The sequence below is a fragment of the Carettochelys insculpta genome, chromosome 6 (assembly GCF_033958435.1).
Source record: "Carettochelys insculpta isolate YL-2023 chromosome 6, ASM3395843v1, whole genome shotgun sequence".
Taxonomy (NCBI): Eukaryota; Metazoa; Chordata; order Testudines; family Carettochelyidae; genus Carettochelys; species Carettochelys insculpta.
Window position 1 is genome coordinate 119,114,610 of NC_134142.1, and position 27,670 is coordinate 119,142,279.

At 51.1% G+C, this 27,670-nt stretch overlaps 1 protein-coding gene and 1 long non-coding RNA gene across 2 annotated transcripts; both read right to left on the reverse strand.

Moving 5' to 3' along the window:
* Positions 1-8,374: 8,374 nt before the first annotated feature.
* LOC142014107 (membrane-spanning 4-domains subfamily A member 4A-like) lies at positions 8,375-16,864 on the reverse strand. The gene is made up of 7 exons (XM_074996130.1): positions 16,801-16,864; positions 16,140-16,258; positions 15,491-15,601; positions 15,097-15,153; positions 14,840-14,989; positions 11,137-11,259; positions 8,375-8,457 (listed from the first exon to the last, which is right to left on the reverse strand). Exons 2-7 carry the CDS (start codon positions 16,197-16,199, stop codon positions 8,410-8,412), a joined length of 549 nt encoding a protein of 182 aa, XP_074852231.1. The 5' UTR covers positions 16,200-16,258; positions 16,801-16,864; the 3' UTR covers positions 8,375-8,409.
* Positions 16,865-21,739: 4,875 nt separating this feature from the next.
* Positions 21,740-26,967, reverse strand: LOC142014031 (uncharacterized). The gene is made up of 4 exons (XR_012645859.1): positions 26,903-26,967; positions 22,989-23,151; positions 22,386-22,504; positions 21,740-22,031 (listed from the first exon to the last, which is right to left on the reverse strand). It is a non-coding gene; the product is annotated as an uncharacterized LOC142014031 (long non-coding RNA).
* Between the last annotated feature and the right edge of the window lie 703 nt (positions 26,968-27,670).

The window sequence follows — 27,670 nt, forward strand, 5'->3', positions numbered from 1 at the left end:
GCAGTCGGTGGGAATGAAGGATTGATCTAAACGCAGCTGTAGTGAGGCCAGGAGAAAATGTCTAGCCCCCTGGGCTGGAATGCCAGAGATGTGGCAAACACAGTCGTTTTGCCGCAATCTACAAGGCTGGAAAGGAGAACAGGTGTTCGCCGCAGGACTAGCCGAGCGCTCACAAGCTCTGCTGCTGGGTAGGCCGAACAGAATGTGGATGTGCTGGCTGATCGTCACAAAACCCACCAGTTTTAAAACTGATTGCAGGTGGAGTAGGAAGAGGGCCTGAAACGTAAGCCCTGGTCTCTGCAGCTGCGTATGATGCCTGGGCTAAAGTAGTGATCAAAGCTTGGCTGCTATAAAGTAAAATCAGGTTGTAAGCTAGAGACAGGCCCTGCTCACAGACCCAGGTAAGAGCAGGGCCAATACTGCAGGAACACGCATTCCTAAGAGGCGCTAGGCACCAGGACGCTCATGCCAGCACGTTCCCTAGAGATAACAGGAACACGCTGACTTGTTCTAAACCAGACCCACCCACAGGAGGCAGCAAGGTGGGCAATTGCCCTGGGATCGGGAGAGTCAAAGCAGCTCCTGGCTACCACCACTGCCACTGCAAGGCCAGGAGCCCTGGGAACCTTTGAATTGCTGCTGGAGTTCCACTCCCTGGGGCTGAAGAGGCGAGGAGAGCCCGCACCATGATCTGGGCAGCGCTTAGGGCTGACTACCTGAGGCTCCTCCCCTTCTTCCTGAGGCCCCACCCCTTCTGGGAGCATGGACCAGCCTCCCCGCACCTTGTCTTGGGGTGCAATGGTGGCTGTAAGCCCCCACTGTCCAAAAGATAAGTTGAGGATGACAGCATGGTGGGCAAAGAGGTACAAGGTGATGGGTGTCAGCTAACTACAGGAACGGGCAGAACATAATGTTTGTATTGCTGTATAGAATGGAATCTCACAGGAAGTGTCTTTGTCTGGCTGAGGGGAGAATGGCTCATTGCCACAGGCATACATGTACCTGTAACCACTGAAGCGTGTACCTTGTCCGCAGTGAACCTGACCGCCGGCCCAAGAGAGATTCACATGCCACCCAGATAATTACCAGAGCACCCCAGCATGTGCGTCTACTGTCAGTGCACTTCGGCACATGCCTCTGTGCAGGTAACAAAATTTATTCTGCACATGGAAGGAAAAAATAGAGGGAACGTTGCTATGAACCAAAGCCGTGGCTTTATTGGGTAATCTGATCGGAGCCTGCTGCTTGGTCTTTCTGGTCAGTGTCAGTACAGCACGCATAAAGAACAAGGGCAGCCAGACATCTGACCACAGCAGGACACAGATCAATATGATGTCCTTCAAGTTATGCAACACTTTAAGGACACAACCTCTTTGCAGCTTGAGTATCCCGCTAATAACCGATTCAGGAGAAAAGCTGCAAACGTGGTAAATGCAAGTTGAACTGTGAATTGCTGGCATTTCAAGAGGCAGGATAAGGGTTCTGTCAGAAAAGGGGGTTTTCGCCGACAGAACCCCCTCTACACGGCTGTTTGTTTTTTGCCAAAAATCTCTCCCGACAACATGATTGCACAAGATTATGCAAATGGCACGTGAGATTTGTAAATCATCTCTTCATTTGCAACGTCAGGTTCCCACAATTGCATGCCATGTTGATGTGGCCAAGCAGTTTTCAAGAGGAACACGGGTGACTTGTACCTAAGTTCATCACCTCCCAAAGCAGCTGTACTTTTACCTGAGTAACTTTTCGGGTACTTTTGCCACCCCTGGTTATGTGTGCTCACGGAAGGTGCACTAATGGTGTGTATTTGACTTAAATTACAGGGAACTTTTTAAAGGACAGATGTAATGAGAGTAGCAACTTTGGCGCAGGAGCTGAGAGTTGTATGAGGGGAATCAATTTATAGGAGCCTTATCAGCAGAAGCAAAGGGCTTGTGCCAGGAGCCAGGCAGGCAAGCCGGCTGTACCAACCTGCACTGTTTTCAGCTGCAAGTTTCTGGGAAGATGAAGGTCTCCAGGGGCTTTTCTCATGTGGAAAGAGCCCATTGACAACAGTCACCGCAGGGCATAAACCATGAAGCATTAATGGGCCTTTATCCTAATGAAGAAGGAGGAAAGGAACCAGGGCTGGCAAGCTGAAGCCAGAGGAAGTTGACATGACCAGTGAGGGTGAATAACCACTGGGACATGCTAACATGGGAAATGGTGGGTTCTCCATCTCTGGATGGCTTCGCATCTGACCTGGAGGCTGTTCTGGACAAGGCTTCAGTCAAACACAAGCAACTGAGCTCCACACAGGTGTAACCAAGTGACATTCTCTGGCCTGGGCAATAGAGGAGGTCAGATTGGATGATCTAACCGTCCCTGTAAATTGAGGAATCCAGGAAAATGGGGAGGGGTCAACCCAGCCAGCAGTCGGGGAGCAAGTGGAGATCTTATACCACCACCCATTTCCTGACAGCAGCACCAACAGAGCTCCATGCCCCGACCCCATTAAGAGACTGTCTCCCTCACCTCTGCTCCCCTCTCCGTCCCTCTGTATTTCCTCCTGGGAATCCATCTGTTCTCTCTCTTTCTCAATCTCTCTGGGCTAGCTGATGCAGCTACTCCTGAGAGAGTCACCCCAGGAGTATCTGCCTGGTCCCTGTAGGGGAAAGGCCTAGTGTCTTCTTAGGAGGAAAGCTGAAGGAGTGGACACCATGATAAGATTTAGGATTCCCATGGTGGGAGGTCTCAGAGGAAATGAAGGGCAGAGGTTTTGTCCTGTCCCAGACGGTCCTCCACCCACTCCAGACAGTCACCTACAGGCACTCAGCCCTCCAGGGATCCAAACCAAAGCTCCTCCTCCCATCCACTGATCTCCCCCGCACACCCACTCAGCCCTGCCTGGGACCGGCATCTGCCACCGGATGCTCACCTGCTTTGTGCTATCCCAGCCCAGGCATGGGCTCTGGGGTCTCAGTGTCAGTGTTATTCACCAGCTCCCCGGCCAGACTGATCCGAAGCACCTTATTACACCACTGCCAGGATGCCCTTTCCAGGAAATGTCCCAACTTCCCACAGGGCTGCTGGACGCTTAACCACAAACAAGGGGCTTTCAACATCGGACTCAGTCAGTGTCCCCACCCCCATCCTCACACAGGGACCCTGCTCTACAGCCAGGGGAATGACCCATCCACGGTCCCCATCTGGCCCAACCCTCTTTCAGGAGACTTCCTCCAACCTTAGGCCCCAGGCAGGGGCAGCTTTTCTGCTCCTGGAAAGGCATGAGAGGTGACATGTTCTGGGCTGAACCTTTTTCTGCTGAAAAAATGCAGATTCAGATCAACTGAAACATTTGGTGAATTTATCTCTGTGTCTCCAAATCAGAGGGGAGGACTGAAGATTTCCTGACTAAAAAATTGAAGAGTTTCCATTTGGCATTGTCAAGGCCAAACTTTGTGATCCAACACACTTTTCCATTGAAAGCTTGGCTGGCTGCCTAGTCAAAAGATTGGGAAACCCTTAAAAATAAGAGTTCGAAGATGAAACAACATTGGTTATGTGAACATTTCCATTCAATGCTCAATGATTTTCTTTCCTGACTTTGTGGTTTGCCAAAAGTTTTGCAATTATTTTGTTGTGGCTCAACCCAAATGGAATTCTGCCCCCCCACCCCACCATCCCCTTCAAATATTTTGGTATAGCGTAAAAATAACCAAAAAAATGATTATTCATGAGGTTCTGCTGGAAAGCCCTTTCCAGCCACAGATTTGGTATCTCCACACAAACTCCCACAAAGCACATGTGTGTGCTACATTCTTCCACCGATAGGTTAGGCTTTAACCTCACTCCTGTCGTATGAAGCCCCCATGTGTGACCCACTGCCCTAATGGAGATGGTACAGAGCTTATTGGGTGCTCCAGCATCACCAGGCTTGGCATGAGGCTATCCCATGTCCAGAGTGGGATAGCCCCAGGGTCCATAACACACGACACTGGGCTTTCATGGGTAAGTCTCTCCGTATGAGCAGGTTCATTGAAAACCTCTGAAACCTTGCAACACTGAGGACTCAGTCAGCCTTGTCCCTATATCACGGCCTATTCCTGTTCTCAGTTCATTTTACAGCAGGGGCAAATATTTCTCCCTCAACCTGGGAAAGGCTCCGTTCCTTTCTGCTTCCCTTCCCCTTGCTTTTCTTGGTTACAAAGTGTAGCTCAGACATTGTAGGCTCCTGCTAACCATGTGTTTTTAACCCACTCTTCTTATCAACTTTTCCTGGTGTGAGATAGAGATATCAATGCCACTTATTTCTTTCTAGTGGTGACCCACAGCTGTGCCACTCTAGTTTATTGTGGGTGCCGATTGTGTTGATTTGAGTGCAGGTTATGTTGCGATAGAAGATATGTGCGGGCCATGAATGATGGTGGGGGGTGTTACAGGGAGGAGCTATATCTGTTTGGGGTTATCATGAGTGCTGGTTGCATTGTGTTATGGATGGTTTTGAAGAATGGTGGCAACTGGGCTAAGTAACCAATGAAATTGTTGCAGGCAAATGAGCTGTAGAATAAGGGTGGTGACTGGCTGATTTGCCTCTGACACTGCATGGCATGGCATAGACACGTGTCTTACTGTTAGAATCATCCCTGCATAGTGATTATCCTCTCGAGTGACAATGCGCCCGGCTCTCATTCACAGGCTTCTGCTGGGTCTGTGAGCTCTACATTGTGCCTCTGCTATGCACCCTTTTTCACCAGCTCTCTCCCCTCCCCACCACACCAGCACCCCACATCACGTTTTCTTGCCACATGTCCTTTATACAGTGCCACTAAGGAGGATCCAGACGTTTATCAATAACTGCGTCCGTAAAAGCCTCCGGTTCCACTGGCCGTACACCACCAACAACAAAGACCTGTGGCAAGTGACTGACCCACTTCCGGCTGAAGAAGAAATCAGGAAGAGAAGATGGCAATGGATGGGACATACCCTTAGAAAACCCACCACCCACATCACAAGCCTTAAACTGGAACCCACAAGGAAAGAGGAAAAAAGGCACCCAAGAAACACCTGGCATACACGCCTGAAGGCAGACACTAAAGAGACAGGCTACACCTGGTCAGAACTAGAAAAGATCACTCAAGACAGGGGATGATGGCAATGGCCTGTTCTCCAAGATGTAGGAATGGAGGGGGCTTTCTACTACCACACATCACCCATGTATCTGGTTACTTACTATGGAAAATCAATTGCAATAGAGCAATCCTGAGTAGGCACCTCTCCCTTAAGAGGATCCAAACTCCACTTGGGATAGAGGAATTCATTGTTGGACAAGCAACGTTCTCACGCTGGTGCAGAACACTTGACTTACAGCAGGTGCACCCCTCGTCAGTGGGCATAGCAGAGCCACTTCTTTCTTTCTAGCACCCCATTTCCAGGGGCAGTCCCACTGTGGTCCCTCTTACTTCCACCCCTTTTTGCTAACAGGAAGTCTGGCAAACAAAGCACCCACTCCTTATGTTCATTTTTGTCTGGGCTCTCAAAGTCCTTATCCCCTAATACTAGTGGTTGGCACATCACCTTCGTTCTGCAATACTCTCTGAAGGGCTGTTCCATCAACCTCCTTGCTGTCGCCCCCCCATGGGTGTTCGGCCTACAGTAGCTCCTTAGCTAGCCCTTCCCCGCAGCCTCTGCTCTTTTCTCAGGAGCTTTCCCCTCTAAATCCCAATCTGAAAGTATGAATGTAGAGCTGTGTCCACACTCCCTAGGCTGGGCCTGGTCTCCTTTCCTCTTCCTGTTGAAAGTCCTCAGGGTTCTCTCCCTGGAAGCACAGAGCCTGCTCTCTTATCAGTGCTCATCCCCATGGCCTGTCTCTGCTCGCCTCCAGCCACACTGCTCTACTCAGAGAAGGAGCCCAGGGCTACCCTACTTTCCCCTGGGCCTTCTGCCTTGACCCTCCTGAGCTCCACAGTCACTCATCCCAGAACGGGGCTGACATTCTTCTCCTCTGCCCCAGAAGCCTCCTTCTGATAGGTGCCTCCTTCCTTTGTAGTCACCAGTCTGCAGCTTCTGCTCCACATGGGCCTCAGCTTTCATTACACTTGCCAAGGCCCCCCAGATGGATTAATTAACTCTTTCAAAGCCAGGAGAGGGTATTTATCCCTTCCCCACAGGAAAAGGTTTTGTGAGAAGGAAGGATTTGGAGTGGGTCCAGGCTCTGCATTGGCCCAGTCTCCTGGGGGAGATGGTTCTGTTGCCTGATTCCCCCTCTCCCCTCAAAATAGAGAGTGCATTAGATATCCAGCTCCCCTCTCCTTGGTGCTCACCTGCCCCCCAGTGTTTTCATCCCTTGACCACGACAGGCAGGGTAAAATCTAGGCCAAGGTTGCTCCTGCCCCTTCCTCTTGCAGAGGACGGAGCCTGATCATCACAGCAGCCACAGGAGATCTGTGACCGTGGAGGCTGCATGCCAGTCGCAACACCCTGCTGTCTGCCAGCATCAGGTCCTGTCTCGCTCACTGCAGCTGTGTGTATGTGAAAAGAGATGATCATTTCTGAAGCTGCTTCTTATTAAAAAAGATGCCGTGGTAGCAGCCAAACTCCTCCCTTCGGTTTCTGGACTCTGGGTTGGAGATGAAAAGACGCAGCCTGCCTGGAGAGCTTTCCTGCTAAAACTCTGGCACTTCCTGACTTTGGAGTGCAAAATGAAGCTTTTGGCACAGTTACGTTAGTATGTTAGAAGTGTGCGAGGCTCATGGCACCAACAAACACCATCAGCTTCCAGACATCAAGATTTAGCCAGTTAGCTTTGAGCTAGCCCTGCTGGAAGCAGGACCAGATTAAAGCGAACTGACCACCTGTTGGTGCACAGTCAGAGTCCTTTTCAATGCCAAATGTATGGGTTTCCCAGCAGGGGCAACCACAATGGCAGGTCAGCATCATATTCTTAGCTCCTGGGTTTGGTTTTCCATATGAAAGGTGTATATTACAGCTGGTGGGGAAGTTGGAGGGCAGGACTGACAGAAAACTTTCTATAAAATTTTTTTCTCTGGGAAGAAATGGTGAGTTTTGCTGTTGTTTTTTTTTTCAGGACAATTGAAATGAAAGATTTCAGTTCAGCCTTAGCGAACCCATTTCAGTTTGGTGAACTGTTTGTTTGAGAATTTCACATTCAACTAGAGCTACCTGGGACACTAAAGTGCATTATGGGAGCAGTAGTTGGTCTATCTCATTTCCTCACTTTCTTCCGTGGGCCAGGTACCTTGGCCAGCCTACATCGCCCATGAGGCCGCTCAGAGTCCCCGCTCACCAAGCTGCATGGTGCATCCTGGGAAATGTAGTCTGGCCAAGGTACCAGGGAATGAAGCCCATGACAAAGAATGAATGCAGCATGCACCCAAACTATAATTCCCATGAGGAACAACAGCATCAAAGACCAATGCAGTAAATGCCAAAGTATCTCAAAATATTTCAATAGTAAATGGCAAAAGGTTTAATTGTTTCAGAATTAAAGTTTTTCAAAATTTTATGTTCAGTGACGGCTTAATGTTTTGTACCCACTGGGATAGAAAAAAGCATCAAAATAGCAGAACTACCTATAGGCTGGAAATGCCAATATTTGCTCAGCTCTAGTGTTTACTGACTTCAGAATGGCTGTAATGTGGGACAGGAGGCATTGTATCCATGGAAGATCATTTTCCTGATACACCAGAAATAGAAGGAACCCCAGAGTTTCATGAAACGTTTAATTTGTTTCAAAATGAAAGCAAGAGATATTTCAGATCAGTGATAACCCCAGGCCACAGAGCAGGCTGAGGCCTGTGTCTGTCGCTGATGAAATTCACTTGGGTACAACTACCCTTCCTATTCCTGCATATCCTTGCAGATTTGATGGCGCTGGCATATATGAACAGGTCCCGAATGGGGGATGATGTGCTGATAAAAAAGGACAAATTCAGTCCTGGTACAAATGGGTGCAGACTCCCTTGGAAGTCAGTAGAGGGACAGCCTCTGAGGCAGGGTTTCAAATGGCCCCTTGGCTTTGCTCTGGTGAATACCCTCATCCTCTCTCACACCTTGGGAGCTGAACGACTCAGGGGAATGGAAACATTCTGATGTGTTAGGCAGAGATACAGGTCCCTGCTCAAGCTGGGTAGTTTTTCCATTGCACCCAGATGGGGAAATAGAGGCTATTTATTGGCTGGAGGGAATCCAGGCCATTTGCCAGCAGTGTGGAGAAGCCAGTTGCAATGGTCACTGGAGTACGGGTTAGTGTGGTATCTAAGACTGTCTACTAGGGAGAAAAGTATCAGGGAGGTAGCCAGGTTAGAGAGGAGCTCACTGCCAGACCAGCAGCGTAGCTCAGGGCTGGTGAACCCCAGGCAGAGTTGTTGGGTGAGGTCACTCAGGCTGGCAGCACGAAAAGGGCCCCTCTCACTTGGGATCTGCTTTGACATCACGAGAGCTCAGGGCAACAATAGGCTGGAAAAGACATGGAACAGAAGCACACTGAGTCACCCACACGTACAACAGCGATGAAACCCCAACCCCAGGGGCACCATCTTCCTTCCTCCCAACACCAATCTGTCCTGACTACCCTGTTAGAAAAGGTACTGTGGGAACTTCACGCCAGGTCTCTCTCCCTCTTCTGGTCCAGCCTCTAGGCAGTGATAGAATTTATCTGTAATGTGTTACTTGGAGCCACAGGTGAGAGCTGGGCGCCAGGTGGGGACCAAAGGTGCAGGAACTGCCCCTCAAGAGACACGACAAGTCCTCACACCAGAGGTGCTACCCCTTCCTGAACACCCCATGCGGCTCCAAGAAGCTGTAGCAGGCAGCGGCCACACCCCGATAAACCACTTCGACAGGCGGGCTGAACCAGGTGAGGGTCGCCGGCAGGTCTGAAACCTGCAGTGAGATAGGGAATTGCCTATCCCAGCATGCAAAGTCGGCCCTGGTGGACTCGGTGGATGAGATCAACAGCAAGGTCCAACGACCAGGAAGGCGGTTCTGCAACGCTCTGTGGAGAGCGAAGGGCACGACGAGGCACCAAAGACGGCCTGGCCATCCACTGCAGCCTAGGACGTCCCAGCCGTGACAACTTTTCGTATCACAGGAACCAGGTGTCTGAGGTCGAGAGAGTGGAACTGCCCCTGTGCAACGGCTTTTCCACTTTAAACATTCTCCCACACAGGTTCTTTGCACATTCTCTTTTTTAACGTCATTGTCGGACACAATGGACTACCTATAATGTATTACTCAGCCACTAGGTGTCTGTGCTGTGTAGTGTTCCAAGCCAGGTGTAGCCTGTGGTCAACAAGACAAAGTTGGAGCTGGAGCTGTGTGTGTCAGTAGCTATCAGCGCCATCCTTTGCCATATGCAGAATATGCAATTGTGTGGGCAACCTGAAAATCTGGGGCTTCACAAGATCTTAATATCCACCCAGCCGCCTCTTTCTATTCCTGTTCTTTGACTGCTTCCTTGAGAGAGGATGTAGTTAACACAGAAGTGAAAAAAGCCTGCCAGAGCTAGTAGCAGAACCTGTGACAGAGCCATTCAAGTGGCAATGAAGCTATTTAGCAGGCATTTGCCAACCCAGGTGTATATATACTGCTATCAAGTATCAGAGAGGTAGCCGTGTTAATCTGTATCTTCAAAATCAACAAGAAGTCTTGAGGCACCTTATAGACCAACAGATATTTTGCAGCATAAGCTTTCGTGGGCAAAGACCCTCTTTGTGGGCCCACTCATGCACCTGATGAAGCAGATCTTTGACCACAAAAGCTGATGCTCCAAAATATCGGTTAGTCTATAAGGTGCCACAAGACTTCTTGTTATACAGTGCTAGTTTCTTAGACAACATTCTGGGGAGCACTGAAGTGCCATGAACAACTCTCAGGTGTGCCATGAGCGTCTGACACTTTTTTGATATCATACACTGAAGGTCTATATTTTCTGTTATTAAAACCAGGTTCAATGTTACTGTCATGGGGTTCTGAGGTCCCCAAGCACTGCACCCCGTCCACAGGCAGGAGTGACTCTCACTCAGCAGGCAGAATGAGAAGTTTATTAGATGGCAGATGCCCAGCTCAGCACAGAGGTATCAGTACAGCAGGCAGAGACAGTCCTTCCAACCCCTCTTGGAGAGAGGAGCCCGAGGGGTGCCCCATCTGGTGTCTAGCCTCCCCTCAGCCCAGGCTGGCTGCCTTCCCTCTCTTCTCCCTGCTTCCAGCTGCCGCCTCTGATTCAAAACCCAGCTCTGCTCCTCTCTGCTCTTTGTTCAGGGACGTCTCACCTGCCAGCTTAGGTTACAGCCCCAGGGTGTTGTCCTTAGCACTGTGAGCTGCTGTGCCTGTCACACACATCCAGCCTGACTCTCACACATACTCCATTCTGGTCTGGCTATGGTCTGAAGAAGTGGGTCTGTCCCACGAAAGCTCACCTAATAAACTATTTTGCTCGTCTTTAAAGTGCTACTTGACTGTTTTTTTGTTTCGATGCCCCATCACAGTTACTACTTCTTTGCTAGGACACCTGATTATATGACTTTGTTTTGGTTTTGCTGTATACGTTACAGTTTGGCTATTTTTTTGTCTGACAATACTTTTCTAAAGAAAATTTCATAGGTGTTCCACATTAAAAATATTTTTGTTGGGTGTTCCATGGTCTCAAAAAGTTTAAGAGACCCTGGTTTACAGGACCTTGGTTTAAAATTGGCTTTAAAGATATGTCATTAGTCTGTTGCTGATGCTTATAAAATCACATCTCTGAAGAATAATCCATCCCCATCCCTCCAGCTGCTGTTGGGCATAGGGGCACCAGTTTATAGTACTGCCTAGGGCCCCATAAATTCTAAGAAAAACAACAAGAAGTCCTGTGGCACCTTCTAGGCTAACAGATATTTTGGATCATAAGCACAAATAAGCATCAGACGAAGCAGGTCTTTGCCCACAAAAGCTGATGCTCCAAAACATCTGGTAGCCTAGAAGGTGCCACAGGACTTCTTGTTGTTTTTGAAGATACAAACTAACTCAGCTACTCCTCTGATATAAATCCTAAGGACGGCCCTGGTCTCTGTCACAGTTTTTAAGGTAATGACTCCCTGTTTTCCCACCCCATTTCTCTTCCCCGTCTCCCCTATTCAGCTGCTGTTTAGTTACCACATTGTCTTCTGAGTCCTGATAACAGACAGCCTTGCAGCCGAACGCTGCCAGGGAAATGGTGAGGCACAACCCCAGAGTCACCGTGAAGAGTTGAATGCATCTCATGCCTGTACAGTAGACCTAGGGACCAGACCAGGGACAGAGAGTTACAGACAATTCCTTGTAGATGAACACAGAAACTAGAGCTAGGAAGACAGCAGTCCATGGCCACTTCCATTCCTACATGCCATCTGCGGGGAGGAGTGGGGGGTGTCCCTTGTGCTGCTGCATTATGTACTTGCATTATGCCCCTTGTAAGTGATGCTGAGGACCATGGGAAATGTATCTCCTCAAAGTTCTACACTGTGGGAATATTAATAGTCATTTAATAGTAACCTGCAACTCCTATGTGCTGGGCACTTCACAGGACTAGGATTATGATTTAATATGATAGTAGGGCTATCAGCTTGGGATCCCATTATGCATCTGATGAGGCAGGTCTATCCGTGAAAGCTTATGCTCCAAAATATCTGTTAGTCTATAAGGTGCCACAAGACTTTTTGTTGTTCACTGTTAAGAGTAGGTTATGATCTGTAACCCATAGACCTTAGTCTTAAGTATCATCAGCATATCGTAGAACCAGACGGGACCTCTAGAGGCCTGTGAGACCAGTTTCCTGCATTCATAGCCAGACCTATCACCATCCCTCACAGATTTTTTTTTTCCTAAATCTAACCTGCCTCAGGCTCTTGCAAGACCACCTCAAGGACTGAACTCACAGCCACGCATTTACAAGGCCCATGCTCTAACCACTGAGTCATCCCCCTCATAAGTGATACAGGAAAAAGCTGGGAAACTGCCAGGACTATTACCCCCATTTCATAGAGGGCAAACTGAGGCAAGGAGAAATGAAGTGACTTGCCCAAGGTCACACAGAACCTTTGTGGAAGACTGAGGACCTCAACCCAGAATTCCCTAACTTCCACATCAATGTCTTAACAACCAGATTTCTTCAGTCCAGCTTCTTCTGAGTTGCCGGTTGCAGTAGCTTAGACAGGCAGCTGTGGTGCACGTTGCAGAGGTCAGGGGACGTGTTTGAAAACACAGAGTGATAAGACAAATACAAGGCAGCTTGGTTTCTAGTGACCTCCCATCCCAATGCCCACCAAACCTATTCACAGCTGAGGGAATATCTACAGACTTTCCAACACCAACTGGGGTGGGGTGGGAGTAAAAGGAGAAACAGTATTCTCCCCACCCCTGCCCCCACCACAATTCCCCACAGATCCCCAGTGGCGTTAGGGGTGGGGTCTCCTATCTTGGGACACTAGAGTACTGGGACAGCTTCCCATGGGCTGAAATCTTCACTATGTGGAGTCCTTAATCTGAGACCGGATCTCTCTCAAAGACAGATGCTGCCATTCAGCCACTAGACACTGGGTTCAGCTGGGCAGAAATCACTGGGTAGCGGCCACTTGTTAGGTAAGGAAGCGCAGTCCAACAATCCCAGGCTGTGCCATCCATGGTCTGCCATGGCACGTCGGCCCAGATCCTCACGAGTGTTGAGGGGTGCTGAGAGTTAGCCTTTCTCATCTGTAAAATAGGTTATAGCATCGCCCTGCCTCCCAGGAGCCACACATTAAAGAGGGTAGGGTGCTGAGATACTATAGTGTGGGGGTGTAGGCAGGTCCCACAGCACCTAGGGGGCCTGAGGTGTGGGACTCCAGCCCACTCGCTAGAGGCTGTGGCTTTAGTTTGGGGCATGGCCCCAAGAGTCTAGTTCCCCCCTGCTTAGGGGGTGCTTTGTGGGGGTTCTCCCCCTGCAAGCCTGGGGGAGGTTTTGGAAGTTGTGTCCTCCTGCTTCCAACACAGGGGCAGCTCCAGCCCTGTGGGGGGTCTGAGCCAGCTCCTGCCTCCTTGCAGGTCACCCCTGAACTGGACTAGCGTCACCTCCTTTTACCCTGCCTCCAGGCCTGACACTGGCTGCAGGTGAAACGGGGTGGAGCTAAATGAGCCAAGGGGGTCTGTTTAGCGCAGTGGGTCCCAACCTTTTCCAGACGGGGACCCATTCTGACAACTGGTGTGTGCATGAAGCAATGCTGTAACTAGCTAATTTTGCATCTGAGGCAGGAATATAAAATTGTGCCCCCTCAAGTTTATATATTCATAGTTATGCCATAGAAAGGGGAACTATGTTAATATAATCATAACACTGTTTATTTATTATCTTTTATTATTATACTTAATCTGAGTTGTGGTGGGGGAAAAACTCATCCTCAAGCCACACCCCCTCGGCCCCTGGCTTAAACCCCACACACGCTGAGGCTGGTGGGGCTGGCGGGGGAGTCACAAACAGAAAAACGAAATCTGAGCGATCAGCGACATAGAAGCGGGGGGCAAAAGTGGGGAAGAGAGACGCGGGGGGTGGGGAGTGAAAATTACTGCCAGCGACTGTTAAGTTTGGCTCGCCTGGGATCAGCACGAGTATCTAAGAGACAGAAACCGTCTTTGTAATGTGTAAGGTGGGGGGGGTACTATTTTTTACAGTGGGAACCACACAGCAATTTTTTAAATGTTCCAGGGGCTGAACACAAAATAGCCCCAAGCCACCACCCCACCCCGAGCCTTAGACCTCATCCCACAGCCCCAAACTGCCCCCAGGCTTAGACCCCCCCAGAGGCCTCAAACCACTCCCAACCTTAGACCCCGCCCGACAGCAGCCCCAAATTGGCCTCAGGCTTAGACCCTCCCACAGCCCCAAACTGTTCCCTGCCTTAGAACCCCCCACAGCCCCAAACTGTTCCCTGCCTTAGACACTCCCCCCAACACACCCCACAGCCTCCTCACCAGGGCTGCTTGGCTGGGCGGTTCCCCCATTCCTCCTGCTCCCAGCAGGTAACAGTCATTAAAACCAATTAACTCAATTGTTAAGCTTTCGGCATCCAGGCATAGGGTAATTGCTGTCTCTATCAAAACAAAAAAAGCAGACCAGTAGCACTTTAAAGACTAACAAAATAACTTATTAGGTGATGAGCTTTCATTGGACAGACCCACTTCTTCAGATCATAGCCATATCAGAACAGACTCTGGCTATGATCGGAAGAAATGTGTCTGTTCCACGAAAGCTCATCATCTAACAAATTATTTTGTTAGACTTTAAAGTGCTACATGACTGCTGGTGTATTTTGATAGAATGCAGACTAACACAGCTATCTCACTGTCTCTGTTTTCATCCCTAGTGATAGAGATAGCTACCGTCTCCAGCAGCTATCTCTATTGGTAGATAACTGCCAGAAGCCAGTGTTACAAAAGTACAAATGGCTTCTTTAAGAGCCACAAGCAGCTTGGAGCTGCCCAGCTGGCAACCCTTAACCCAGCTAATCGAAACCCATATTTAGGTCATGACCCATAGGCTAGGAATCCCTGTTTAGCCTCTGGACTGTCAGGCCTTCTTCTCACTCCCTTACAGCAGGTGACAGAAGAACTTAAGACAAGGCATTCTCTGACCCGTGCTATGCAGGTCAGACTAGACCATCCCAATGGTACACTCCAGCCTTCAGACCTATAGCAACTGAATGGGTGGAGTGGAAGCCCGTGCACCAAAGATAAAGCCTGAATCCCACAGGCTCATACACCTTCCCCACCCCCAGGGGACAGCCAATTGCTTCCCAAAACAAGGCGGGGCTGGACATGAGATCAGGCGAGCAGAGGGATGACCCACCAGGATCTGACTGTGCACCCGGCAGTTCTGGAGCTGGTCCTTGGCGTCACAGTCAAAACTGAGATAGGAGAGCAGGTCCCTCAGGTAGAGGAAATTGATCACCAGGGCAACAGCTGCTGCAATGATCTGGATCACCAAACTGGCCTTCGCCTGGAAGAGAACAGAACTACGAGCAGCACCGCTAGGGATATGGATGGTCCTCAAGGGAGTGAGGGAGAAGAGAGAGAGAGAAAGAGGTAGCAAGGACCAGGACTCACCAGGCCCATGCTAGGTGCCTTGTCAACAGCGATGGCAATGATACCAGCCAAGAATAGCTGTAGAGAGTCACAGCACAAGGAGGAACAATCAGGAGCCAGAGTTATGCCTGTGGAGAGCCCAGGGCTGGGATAGCAGGGGGCTGTGGGTCAGGGTTGAGAGGCACTGGCATAGCTGGGTGTATGAGGAGCAGAGGGCTGGGGTAACAGGGGGCCGTGGGTCACAGCTGAGGAGCCTGGCAGAGCTGGGTGTACGTGAAACCCAGGACTGGGATAGCAGCGGGCTGTGGGTCAGAGTGAAGAGCCTGGGTGTACAGAGACCTCAGGGCAAGGGGCCGGGGACCAGAGTTGGGTGTGGGTCCACCCTTGGGGTCACTCAGACAGCTCATGCTCCTACCAGGATCCCTGGGAAGAAGTGGGTGCCGACGCTATCTGCGTAGACGCAGTTGTCGATGATGAAGAGCGTTCCGAAGGCCACCTGCAGCAGCCCCACCACCACGAGCACCGCCTGGCAAGGAGAGACGCTGCAGCCATCGGCCAGGGCCTGGGGGCATGGCTGTCGCTAACCATGCCAGTCGGATACCAATGTGCAGGGATGCCAGCCCTTGGCATGCAGAGAGCACAAGCCAGCCTTGCCGTGCCAGGCATGGGGAGGGAGTGTGCTGATAAGCCACATTCACCTCCCACCCACTCTTCTGAGTTTCAGACCCCACCAGAAGGGAGCCCAGGGAGCCCTGGTGCAGGTCACTGGGACCGAGATACCTGGATTCTTGGATTCTTGGCCACAGAGGAACAGGCCTGGGAAAAGACTGACTCCATCTCATACCTAGAGCAGGTAGTGACTGCTGGATCCCATCCCCCTCCATCCCCCAAGGGGCCACCCTTAGCTCTGGGGGGTGGCAAAGGAATGGGGCCTCCATTACCCACAGAGCCAGGGCTGGGGGCACCACCACAGCTGTGGGTGGAGGGAACAGCGGGGTGGGGAAGCCCAGGGAGGAGAACATGGAGAAAGCTGCAGCCCCGTCTCTCCCTGGCCCAGGCCTCACCCCAAGGACTCTGGGCTGCACCCTGAGGAAGCTGTGCAGCTGGGATTCCAGCTCCGGCATGAGGGCTCCCGGGTGTGGAGACACAGATCAGACCTTCCGGTGGATGTCTGCAGACCAGCCTGTGGAAGGAGTAATGGGGTAGTGTCAGTCTCTCCAGCCCAGCCCAGCCCAGCCCAGGCAGCAGCGTCCCCTGTAAGCTGAGCTCTTGGGCAGCTGCTGAGCAGAGATTCAGGTGCCTCCCAGCTGACGGGCAGAACGCCCCACAGCTTCTCCCGGCAGCGTGCGTCTATGGGTGGTGCACATCTACACCTGCCTTGTTGCACAGAATAACAATTATTCTGCCTGCGGATGGAAAAATTTTCAACAGCTCCCTTTGGAGAGAGGCGTCCCCAGGGGTATTGGCCTGGCCTGGGTGGGGGAAGCTGCGAGGGAGGGTGAATGGTCTGGTCTCTAGCTAGGAGACAAGCTGGAAGCAGAGAAGATTGCAACAGAGGCAGAGATTTAGGGGTCCCAGGATGAGACACTCTTCTGGCCAGAGGCACTGAGGGGCCAGGGTCCTGTCACGTCCTGCAGACCAGCCACGTCTTCCTCCAGTGATCCAACTCCAGCCCCGTCACTGCCCTCCCTATCCACACTCACCCACGGCTCTCCCCACGCTCACCTGGCTCACTTGGTCCTGGCACAGAGAGGGGCTCTAGGTTCCCAGTGTAGGTGCTAATAACCAGCCTTATGCCTTTCTCCTGCTGCTCCCCCTCGCCAGGCTGATCCGATACCCTGGCCTCCTTGGAGGCCTGCCAGGAAGTGTCCCAACCTCCTGTGGGGCTGCCAGATGCTTACCACAGAGAAGGCGCTTTCAACACAAGCCAGCCCACGCTGCCCTCCCCAGGCACAGCCTCCCTGCTCTCCCCCCGTGCTTGGGGAGCCTGAGATAGGAAGGGGCCTGTCACCCTCCAGCCAGCCCAGGGAAGGCCACAGCACCTCAAGGGCCCAGATGGGTGGCTGGGGGCAAAGCCAAGCAGCTGCCTGTGGGGTGGGATGGCTCTGGGGGATGGGACTGAGGGGGTGCAAGGTGGTTGAGGGGTTCAGCAGGAGGTGAGAGCTTGTTGGGCACTAATCCCTAGGAAAAGCATCCCACCTTGATTTAACCCTTTCCTAGTGACTGGTGCTCCACCACAGCCCTTGGCAAGTTGAGCCAATGGTTAGTGACCCTCACTGCTTTCTAAACACATTGCGTCTTATGGCTGGTCCAAATGGGTCTTGGTTCAACATCCACCTGCTGGATCTTGTTAGAGTCTTTGTCAGCTAGGAAGGGTCCTTGGTTTGCAGGTTTACCTACTCTAGATCTGCGTCTGACGAAACGGGCCTTTGCCCACGAAAGCTGATGCCCCGATAAATCTGTTAGTCTATAAGGAGCCCCAGGACTTCTCGTTGTTTGCCCTCTAGCCCGGGGCTGATCGCATTCTATCAAATCACTCCCTAATCTTTTTGTTTGTTTTTAGCCCTAATGTACCCGGGATGCCCCCGGACACAGCTGGCAGGAGAACGGATTGAATTGTGGCCTCTCAATCCCAACACAGAAGCTTAGAATCATAGAATCCTAGGGCTGGAAGGGACCTTAGCAGGTCATCCAGTCCTATCCCCTGCTTCAAGCAGGATCAACTCCAATTAAGTCATCCCAGCCAGGACCCTGTCAAGCTGGGATTTAAAAACCTCAAGGGATGGAGAACCCACCACATCTCTAGGCAACACATTCCAGTGCTTCACCACCCTCCTCGGGAAATAGTTTTTCCTTATACCCAACCTACACCTCTCCCTCTGTAACTTCAAACCGTTGCTCCTTGTTCTGCCATCTGTCACCATTGAGAACAGAGAGAAAGCCGTACTAGTCTGTATACTGTCAAAACAAAAAAGCAGTCAAGTCAAAGGCTAACAAAATAATTTCTCTCCCTCCTCTTTAGAGTCCTCCTTCTGGAAGTTGAAGGCTGCTACTAAATGACTCCTGAGTCTTCTCTTCTGTAAACTAAATAAGCCCAAATCCCTCAGCCTCTTCTCATAGGTCTTGTGCTCCAGCCCCTGAATCATTTATGTTGCCTTCTGCTGAACCTGCTCCAGCAAATCCACATCCTTTTCATACTGGGGGGCCCAAAACTGGACACAATATTCCACATGTGGCCTCACCAGTGCCAACTAGAGGGGAACAACCACTTCTCAGGATCTGCTCGAAATGCTCCTCCTAATGCACCCTAGTATCCCCTTAGCCTTCTTGGCTACAAGGGCACACTGTTTACTCATATCCAGCCTTTCATCCACCATAACCCCTAGGTCCCTTTCTGTCGTACTGCTGCTGAGCCAGTCGGTCCCCAGCCTGTAACAATGCTCCTCCTCTCTGAGCTGAAAGAGCCAGCTCTTAGTAGCAGGCAGAAGCGCTAACTGGCCTTGCCACCACCAGAGGGGGCGGCGTGCTACATGGAGTAGATAGTAACATGTTCCAGGTAGCCGCATCAGTCTGTTTGTGTGCAGTGTTCCCTGCAAGCTGAGCACCTGCGCAGCTGCCCAGGAGAGATTCAGGTGTTGCCCAGCTGATTAGCAGAGCATCCACAGCCTCCTTCTGTTCCTACGGCTGGTGCACTTCTGCACATGCCTTGGTGCGCCGAACAAAATTTATTCTTCCTATGGATGGGGAAAGCTAGTAGGAACACTGGTTCGGAGGCACCTTAAATGCTAAATAGATGAAGCTCCTCCTGTTTGTCCTTCTAAGCAGGGGAGCCATTTCAGCTTTTGCTAGGGAAATAACTTCAATTATGATTCTCGGGGTTACTACGGCACCTGAAAACTCTGGGATTTTTTGTAAGTAACTTAGACACAGTGCTGCTATCAACACAGTTCTCATTCCTTTCTTAAAAATAAGAATTAAATAAATGTTCAGCCCCGCTGGCTCCAGTACTACCATGGTCTAACGGCTTACGTCAAGTCACTTAAAGGCGAATGGTTAGATTCATGCATCTGACGAAGCGGGTCTTTGCCCATGAAAGCTAAAGCTCCAAAATATCTGCTAGTCTATAAGGTGCCACAGGACTTCTTGTTGTTTTTGAAGATACAGACTAACTCGGCTACCTCTCTGATACTGGCTAGGTTTAAAATGTTAATATGTTCTTACCTGGTTACAACCCCCTGAATACTTTTTTTTTGCAATCACCAAGCTTGAAATAGATCATTTAACTTTGGAAACTTCACATGGCCTTGCCCTAGGGTCCTAGAAGGATTTTATACTGCACCTGCCTAGGCCTGAAGGGATAGTACTCCACTACAAATAATACACTAGAAACTGATCTTGAACAGGCGTGATAGTTTGAGTCATTTCCACGGGATTGCCAATTCCAAATGTTCAAAAACCGTGAATCAGACTCACCAAAAATCATCAGAGTGACTTAAATTCGTGAGATTTTGTAAAAAAGCACAGCTCTGGAGTTTATTTGCCTTCTGCTCTATGAGCCTTTATGGTGCACTGGAGTGCCATTTTGAAACTCTCCACCAGCACAAGGGCTAGAAACCTCATTGTTCTTTAAGAAAGTAGGCTGATATCATCTCACATCTACTTGGCTCCAGGAGCTGGGGCTTTAAAGGAAAACCATCATCATGAGACTCATGACAAAATCATGAGCATTGTTCTGGAAGGCCGCGTCTACACGTGTACGCTACTTCAAAGTAGCAGCGCCAGCTTCGAAATAGCGCCTGTCACGGCTACACGTGTTGGGCGCTATTTCGAAGTTGAAATCGATGTTAGGTGGCGAGACGTCGAAGTCGCTATCCCCAACAGGAGATGGGAATAGCGCCCTACTTTGAAGTTGAACGTCGAAGTAGGGCACGTGTAGCCGATCTGTGTCCCGCAACATCGAAATAGCGGGGTCCGCCATGGCGGCCATCAGCTGAGGGGTTGAGAGACGCTCTCTCTCCAGCCCCTGAGGGGCTCTATGGTCATCCTGTGCAGCAGCCCTTAGCCCAGGGCTTCTGGCTGCCGCTGCTGCAGCTGGGGATCCATGCTGCATGCACAGGGTCTGCAACCAGTTGTCGGCTCTGTGGATCTTGTGTTGTTTAGTGCAACTGTGTCTGGGAGGGGCCCTTTAAGGGAGCGGCTTGCTGTTGAGTCCGCCCTGTGACCCTGTCTGCAGCTGTTCCTGGCACCCTTATTTCAATGTGTGCTACTTTGGCGTGTAGACATTCCCTCGCAGAACCTATTTCGATGTGGTGCTGCCCAACGTCGAAGTTGAACGTCGACGTTGCCAGACCTGGAGGATGTGTAGACGTTATTCATCGAAATAGCTTATTTTGATGTTGCTACATTGAAATAAGCTATTTCAATGTAGGCTTCACGTGTAGACGTAGCCGAAGTGTCCTGAATAAAGCTGAACCCCTCAGAACTTGAGGCACAAACACGTCTGATACTTGTAGGACACTTTTGGATTCCTCCCTTTTCGCAAACTTGCAACAACAAAAAAATGACATCACCATGGTTTTCAGTTACAACCTAAAATTTGCTCTACAGCCCAGCCTGCAAAAGAACCTGCCACCCCTCAGTGCCTCTCATCCGACACTCATTCTCCACCCTTCCTGATCTCTGTGCTGCTTTCCATGCAGTCAACTGTTATGTCCATGCCAGCCTCCTGGGACCATTTCCTAGTGTTTGAGAGAACTGGCTGCCGTGGTTTGATCAGCCTGAGACTTGGCGTGTCCCTTTCCCACGGACTTCCTGTCTGACCTCAGGCCAGTGCCTTAGGAACACAGTCATAAAGGTTTCTCAGTACCTAAAGATGCAGCCAGGCATCTAGTGGGCTTTACAAACCACCTAGACTTCTAGCTGCTTTCGAAAACCCCAGGAGGTGCCTAAGTACGGTTGAAAATCAGACCTTCTGTCTGCGTGGGCCTCAGGGCCCCTCTGTGCAACACTGATCTACCTCAACGAGGGGCTGAAAGAGGACACAAGTTAGACCTCGTGAGGTGCTCTCGCACTATGGTTATGGGACCACATAAGTATGATAGGTAGAATGGGAACTTCTCTGTACCACTACTATGCAGTCCCTTGGGTCTGGCCCCTTCTTTTCATTTACCTGCTCCTGTCTCACCCTGGTCCCTGATTTGAGGCTTTGAAACCTCTAGGTTCTGCTGAGGGAGCTCCAGGGGGATTCAGTCAGTGGGGCTCATTGCTCCTGACCCCGGCAGGCTGGGCCCAGAGCTCCAGGCCAATTTCCAGGGGCTGGGGAGATGGCCTCTCTAGCACCCAGACCCAGGGGTGGAACACCACATGGGCACCTGTTGCTGACCGGATTGGGTTTGAATCTGGAGCTGTCGTCACTAAAGGTCGGGCCCCACTGCTAGGGCTAAAAGTCCCCGTACTCAGGCTGGCAGCCATAGGAGAATCAACCCCCTCCCACATGGATCAGCCATGGGTTGGGGACTTGGACTCAGTGTGGGTGAGCCACAGAGCCCAGCCCACGCTGCTGCTGGGGATCTCTGCATTCCCAGAGGCAGGTGTCTCTCAGAGGCCTCCTCCATCACGTTCCCAGCATCTGCCTGGAATAACCTCACGATGCAGCCAGCTCTTGCAAAGGGTTTATTTCAAGAACAGGGACCAGACAGAGGCAGAACTTGGGGAATAGCCAGAGATCGGTGAATACCAGACAAAGCTCCTCCCTGCAGCTGTCACACTGAGGGGGAGATCCCCCAAATGAGGTGGGGGGGTGAAGATAGTGGAGCTGCTGGACCCTGGAATCCCTGCAGGGAAAGGCCAGGCCAAGCTGTGTGTTCATGAGCTGGCCGGACAGCACCCTGGAGCTCAGTACTTGGAGAACCTGACCTCCAGCCTCTCCCCGGAGGAGATGGCGTAGCACCCAGCGCCTGGAAGGAGGAGAGGAAAGGGAGGGTAAGGGAGGCAAATGAAGTCAATAGCCCCTCAGCCAAATTTCTAAGCAATCTGACCCAGCCCATGGCCCGCCCCAGGCTTGGCCCCTCCCTCCCTCACTGGCTCTCCCCCCACCCTGCCTCGCTTTCATGAGCTGGGGCAAGGGGATGGGGTGTGGAATGGGGGTGAGGGCTCTGAGTGGGGCCAGAAATGGAGGGGGCTCAGCTCCACCCAAACCAGAACATTGCCCCCAACCCAGCTGTATGGAGCTGTGCTGCTGTAGCCCTTCAAAAGGGCCCAGGACAACTCCCCCACTCACCCCGCCCCCCCATTGGTGGGCCTGATCCCACCTAGTTTCAGCGGGACGCCGTTGCTCAGGAGCTGCCAGTAGGTGCGCTGGCTGGGGTCAGCTTTGATGCCCCGCACGGAGTCAATGTAGGCGCCATACACGGTCAGCGTGTATGTGAACCTAGGGAGAGAGAGAGCATGAGCCCCACAGGAGGCCTGGTTACCCCACCTCATAGCCCCACAACACCCCCCCGCCCCACGCTGCAGGGGCTGCTGCCCAGGACACAGGATGCTGAATGTCCCTGCCATTCGGGGCAGCACTGGGAAGCAGCTCCTCAGTCAAGGCCGACTCTCGCAGTGCTTTGCCGGTGACAAGCAACTGAGCCTCTGCCTGAGCTCTGATCCTCCCCCCACCCCCACAGAGACAGAGTTCAGCTGAGTGAGGGGGAAACCAGCCTGGACCCCTGCCCAGCCTCTGATGCCCCTGACAACTGCTGGCCAAGGGAGCTGCAGGGTGGGAGTAGCAGGGGCAGTTTCCTCCTGTGAACCTAGAGGCCCCTCCATCTTTTCCTTCTGGGGTGCCTAGGAGCCCCCTGCAACCTGCTAACCAGCTCTCTGCCGCTGCCACCAGAGGTGGGGGCTGGGCTGCCAGGCTGAGCAAGTACCTGAATCTGCTACAGTCCATGTCTTGGGCAGCCTGCATTGCTTGGAAGAAGAAGGAGCCCTGGGGCAGGATCAAATGGATGGAGTCATTGAAGGAATGGGTCACGCCATCCGAAATGGTGTAGATGACATCGATGGCACCTGAGAGTGGGGCAGAGGAAGCACCTGTGGGGTGGAGAGAGGGAGATTATCAGCGTGGAGAGAGGAAAGGCTGAAGAGGAGCAACTTATACCTGGGGAGCGAGTGATTTTCCCACTGCAGAGATTCCAGCCCCCCTGGAGCCGAGAGGAGATCCCCAGATCTTCCCAGGAATGGGGGAGAGAGAGACAGAACCAAGGAAGATCTGGATGAAGCCTCTCTGGGCAGGAGGTTATCTGGGACTGAGCCTAGGGCCTCTGGAGCTGTGTGACTTGCCCCTGTTTGAGCTAAAGGCCAAGCAGCATTAGTTTAAGTGCTGTAGGACACCCATAGATCTCAAGGTCGGCCAGCCATTGGCAGGAGACGCGGGGCTCAGCCTGGGCTACAGGTAGAGTGTGTTGGGACTTTTTCAATGGTCCATTTTTCATTGAAAAGTGCCGAGTGCGTGTCAGAGCTGACCAGGAGGCAGTTTTGCAGCAGTGAGGGAGCAACTCATCTCAAACATGAATGACTGAAACGTTTCCAGACTGCAAAGCTTGGGTTTCTCAAGGCAAAGCAACTTCACATGGAGAAGTTTTACACAGAAAAAACATTGGGTGTGGAGGGAGAAAGTTGAAGTTGGAGCAATGCAAAGTTATCGAAAGGAAATATTTTGATAAACCCAAATTGTGAGGTTTTGGTTGGTTTTATTTGTTGGTTTATTTATTTAAATTTTTCAGTTTTTTTTGGCCTCATCTGGGACAGGACTCTTTTGAGAACTATAGGACACTCTCATGTGATGTGCCCCCCCACCCAAACCTCGCTACCTGTCCCTCTGCTACTACATAACAACATAAGAATGGCCATACTGGGTCAGACCAAAGGTCCATCTAGCCCAGTAACCTGTCCGCCGACAGTAGCCAATGCCAGGTGCCCCAGAGGAGGTGAACTGAAGACAATGATCAAGCCATTTGTCTCCTGCCATCCATCTCCCACCTTCGACAAAAGGCTAGGCACCATACCTTACCCCTTGCTAATAGCCATCTATGGACCTAACCTCCAAATATTTATTGAGCTCTTCTTTAAACTCTGTTAGAGTCCTGGCGTTCACAGCGTCCTCTGGTAAGGAGTTCCACAGGTTGACTGTGAGCTGTGTGAAGAAAAACTTTCTTTTATTAGTTTTGAACCTGCTACCCATTAATTTCATTTGGTGTCCTCTAGTTCTTATATTATGGGAACAAGTAAATAACTTTTCTGTATTCACTTTCTCCACACCATTCATGATTTTATATACCTCTATATCGCACCTCAGTCTTCTCTTTTCTGGACTGAAAAGTCCCAGTGTCTCCTCATATGGGACCCGTTCCAAACCCTTAATCATTTTAGTTGCCCTTCTCTGAACCTTTTCTAACACCAATATATCTTTTGTGAGTTGAGGAGACCACATCTGCACGCAGTACTCAAGATGTGGGCGTACCATAGTTTTATATAGGGGAAGTAAGATATTCTTTGTCTTATTTTCTATCCCTTTTTTAATTGTTCCTAACATCCTATTGGCTTTACTGACTGCCGCTGCACACTGCATGGATGTTTTCAGAGAACTATCCACTGTAATTCCAAAATCCCTTTCCTGATCTGTTGTAGCTAAATTTGCCCCCACCATATTGTATGTATAATTGGGGTTATTTTTCCCAATGTGCATCACCTTACACTTACCCACATTAAATTTCATTTGCCATTTTGCTGCCCAATCACTCAGCTTGCTCAGATCTTTTTGAAGTTCTTCACAGTCTGCTTTGGTTTTGACTATCCTGAACAGTTTGGTGTCATCTGCAAACTTTGCCACCTCACTGCTAACCCTTTTCTCCAGGTCATTGACGAATAAGTTGAAGAAGATTGGTCCCAGGACTGACCCTTGGGGAACACCACTAGTTACCCCCTTCCATTGTGAAAATTTACCATTTATTCCTACCCTTTGTTTCCTGTCTTTTAACCAGTTCCCAATCCATGAAAGGATCTTTCTTCCTATCCCATGACCACCTAATTTACCTAAGAGCCTTTGGTGAGGGACCGCGTCAAAGGCTTTCTGGAAATCTAAGTATACTATGTCTACTGGATCCCCCCTGTTCACATGCTTGTTAACCCCTTCAAAGAACTCTAATAGATTAGTAAGACATGACTTCCCTTTACAGAAACCATGTTGACTTTTGCTCAACAAACCATGTTCTTCTACGTGTCTGACAATTTTATTCTTTACTATTGTTTCTACTAATTTGCCCGGTACTGACGTTAGACACACCAGTCTATAATTGCTAGGGTCTCCTTTAGAGCCCTCTTTAAATATTGGTGTTATATTAGCTCTCTTCTAATCATTGGGTACCAAAGCTGATTTAAAGGATAGGTTACAAACCACCATTAATAGTTTTGCAATTTCACATTTGAGTTCTTTCAGAACCCTTGGGTGAACACCATCCGGTCCCGGAGACTTGTGACTGTTTAGCTTATCAATTAGTTCCAAAACCTCCTCTAATGACACTTCAATCTGGGACAGTTCCTCAGATTTGTCACCTATAAAGGATGGCTCAGATTTGGGAATGTCTCTAACACCCTCAGCCGTGAAGACTGAAGCAAAGAAACCATTTAGTTTTTCCGCAATGGCATTATCTTCCTTGATTGCTCCTTTTATGTCTCTATCGTCCAGGGGCCCCACTGCTTTCTTAGCAGGCTTCCTGCTTCTAATGTACTTAAAAAACATTTTACTATTGCTTTTTGAATTTATGGCTAACTGTTCCTCAAAACCTTTTTTGGCTTTTCTTATTACACTTTTACATTTACTTTGGCAGGGTTTATGTTCCTTTCTATTTTGATCACTAGGATTTGACTTCCACTTTTTAAAAGATGCCTCTTTAGCTCTCACTGCCTCTTTTACATGGTTGTTAAGCTTGTTAATACTGTAACACTCCAGACAGACCCATGACCCCCTGAACACCCCGATGAGGCACGGCAGTGCTACTGTCTGCTTTGTACAGATGGGAAACTGAGGCACAGAGTACGTCTGACCAGGGAAACATCTCCCCCTCCCCCAGACTCTGCGACAGTGATTCTCAGAGCTGGGGGCAACTGACTGAGGCTTGTGCAGTGGGTCTAAGACCAGCCGTGTGGACATTCAGGCTTGTGTGAGAGCCTGGGCTCTGAGACCCAGCCCTCTCGCCGGACCCCTCCCATGCCCATTCCCTGGCCTTTTAGCTACTCCTGGGTGCTCTGTTTCCACCCAGCACAAGGCGAGCGCCTCCCCTGCAGTGCTGCAGGTTGATGGGCTGTGGCTTTGGCTCCCGACCCAGCCAGCGTCTGCAGTGCCCAGCGCTAGCACAGTCCCACTCACCTGCGCCCAGGCCCATTGACAGCAGCCCTGTTTCCGAGTGGGGTGGCATCTCTTGGAATCACCATGCGCTGAGCTAGGAAGGGACTCAGCAGGGGTAAGACCCCCTTCCTCCCCGCCCCCAAAGTGAGGCTGTTGTTGCCGGGTCTGTCCCACGCTACTGAGCTGGGGCAGGAGAGTGGGGAGCCTGACGGCAGCAGGCAGGGGCAGCGCGCTCTGGAGTGAGGAGTATGGACTCCTGAGTTTCCCCCACCACTGCTCTGTGCCTCAGTTTCCCCATGTGCATGAAGTGCTCCAGAGAGGAAGGATTATTGTCACCCTGCAGTGGCCCATCCCTCTCTGGGTTCTCTCCCTTCCCCGCTGTCACTGAGAGGTCCCCCGCAGAGGGGAAGGGTACATGGCCCAGGCCATTTGACTCACCCGAGCCCTGGCACAGCCCTCCAGGGGAGAGGCACAGGAGCAGGATCCCAGCTAGTGTGATCGCCAAAGACCTCATCCTCCCTCCGGCTGCAGTCACGCCCTGGCTGTGCTGGGACGTGGTATTTATCAGCCAGAAGGAGGCGGGACACCTGGGTGCTCTGCCCTCTTCCCCTCACTTGCCTCACTCCGCTGCTTCCCCACAGCAGATGGACAGGAGCCATTGAGCAATGCCCAGCCGTGGGGGCAGGTCTGCGCCCCAGAGGAAGGCACAGATGGAGGCGGCTGGGTGCTGTGAGGAGCCAGTTGACCCTGGAGACCTAGAAGGACTTTTCCCAGTCACAGTTCACATTCCCCCAACCCGGCTGACTGGGTGCCGCCAACCCCGGGCCACCCGTCACTGGAGGCCTCAGGGCTGTGAGATCACAGCTGGCGATGCCTCTGCCCAGACGCACAGACACCGTGGGCCACCCCAGTGATGGGGCGCACCAGGATAAGGCCAAGGGAATTTGGGCTCCTTGGTTCTGTCCCTTCCTGGTTTCCCAGGTCATTGTGTGTAGCCAATCCCGGCCTTAGGGTGGGTCTGAGGGGCACCCTGAGGCAGGGAGCCTTGGGCTAGGAAAGCAGAGGGCTAGGCCTTGGGGTTGAGGGGCCGTGGCAGAGCTGTGGGTGAGGCCAGGGCTGGGGTGACCAGTGTCTGTGGGTTGGGGTTGAGGCTTATTTGACAGGTAACGGGGATTTGCAGGCACCTGGGTGCTGCTTCCCCAGGTA

Bases quoted from the DNA above. Each gene is read 5' to 3' on its own strand.
- LOC142014107 (XM_074996130.1), bottom strand. From the start codon at position 16,199: ATGCCGGAGCTGGAATCCCAGCTGCACAGCTTCCTCAGGGTGCAGCCC. The intron at 15,602-16,139 runs GTGAGGCCTGGG...TCTCCTTGCCAG, and splicing joins TGCAGCCCAGAGTCCTTGGG to GCGGTGCTCGTGGTGGTGGG. The intron at 8,458-11,136 runs GTAACTAAACAG...TGTCTTTTCCAG, and splicing joins AGGACTCAGAAGACAATGTG to CCTATTGTTGCCCTGAGCTC.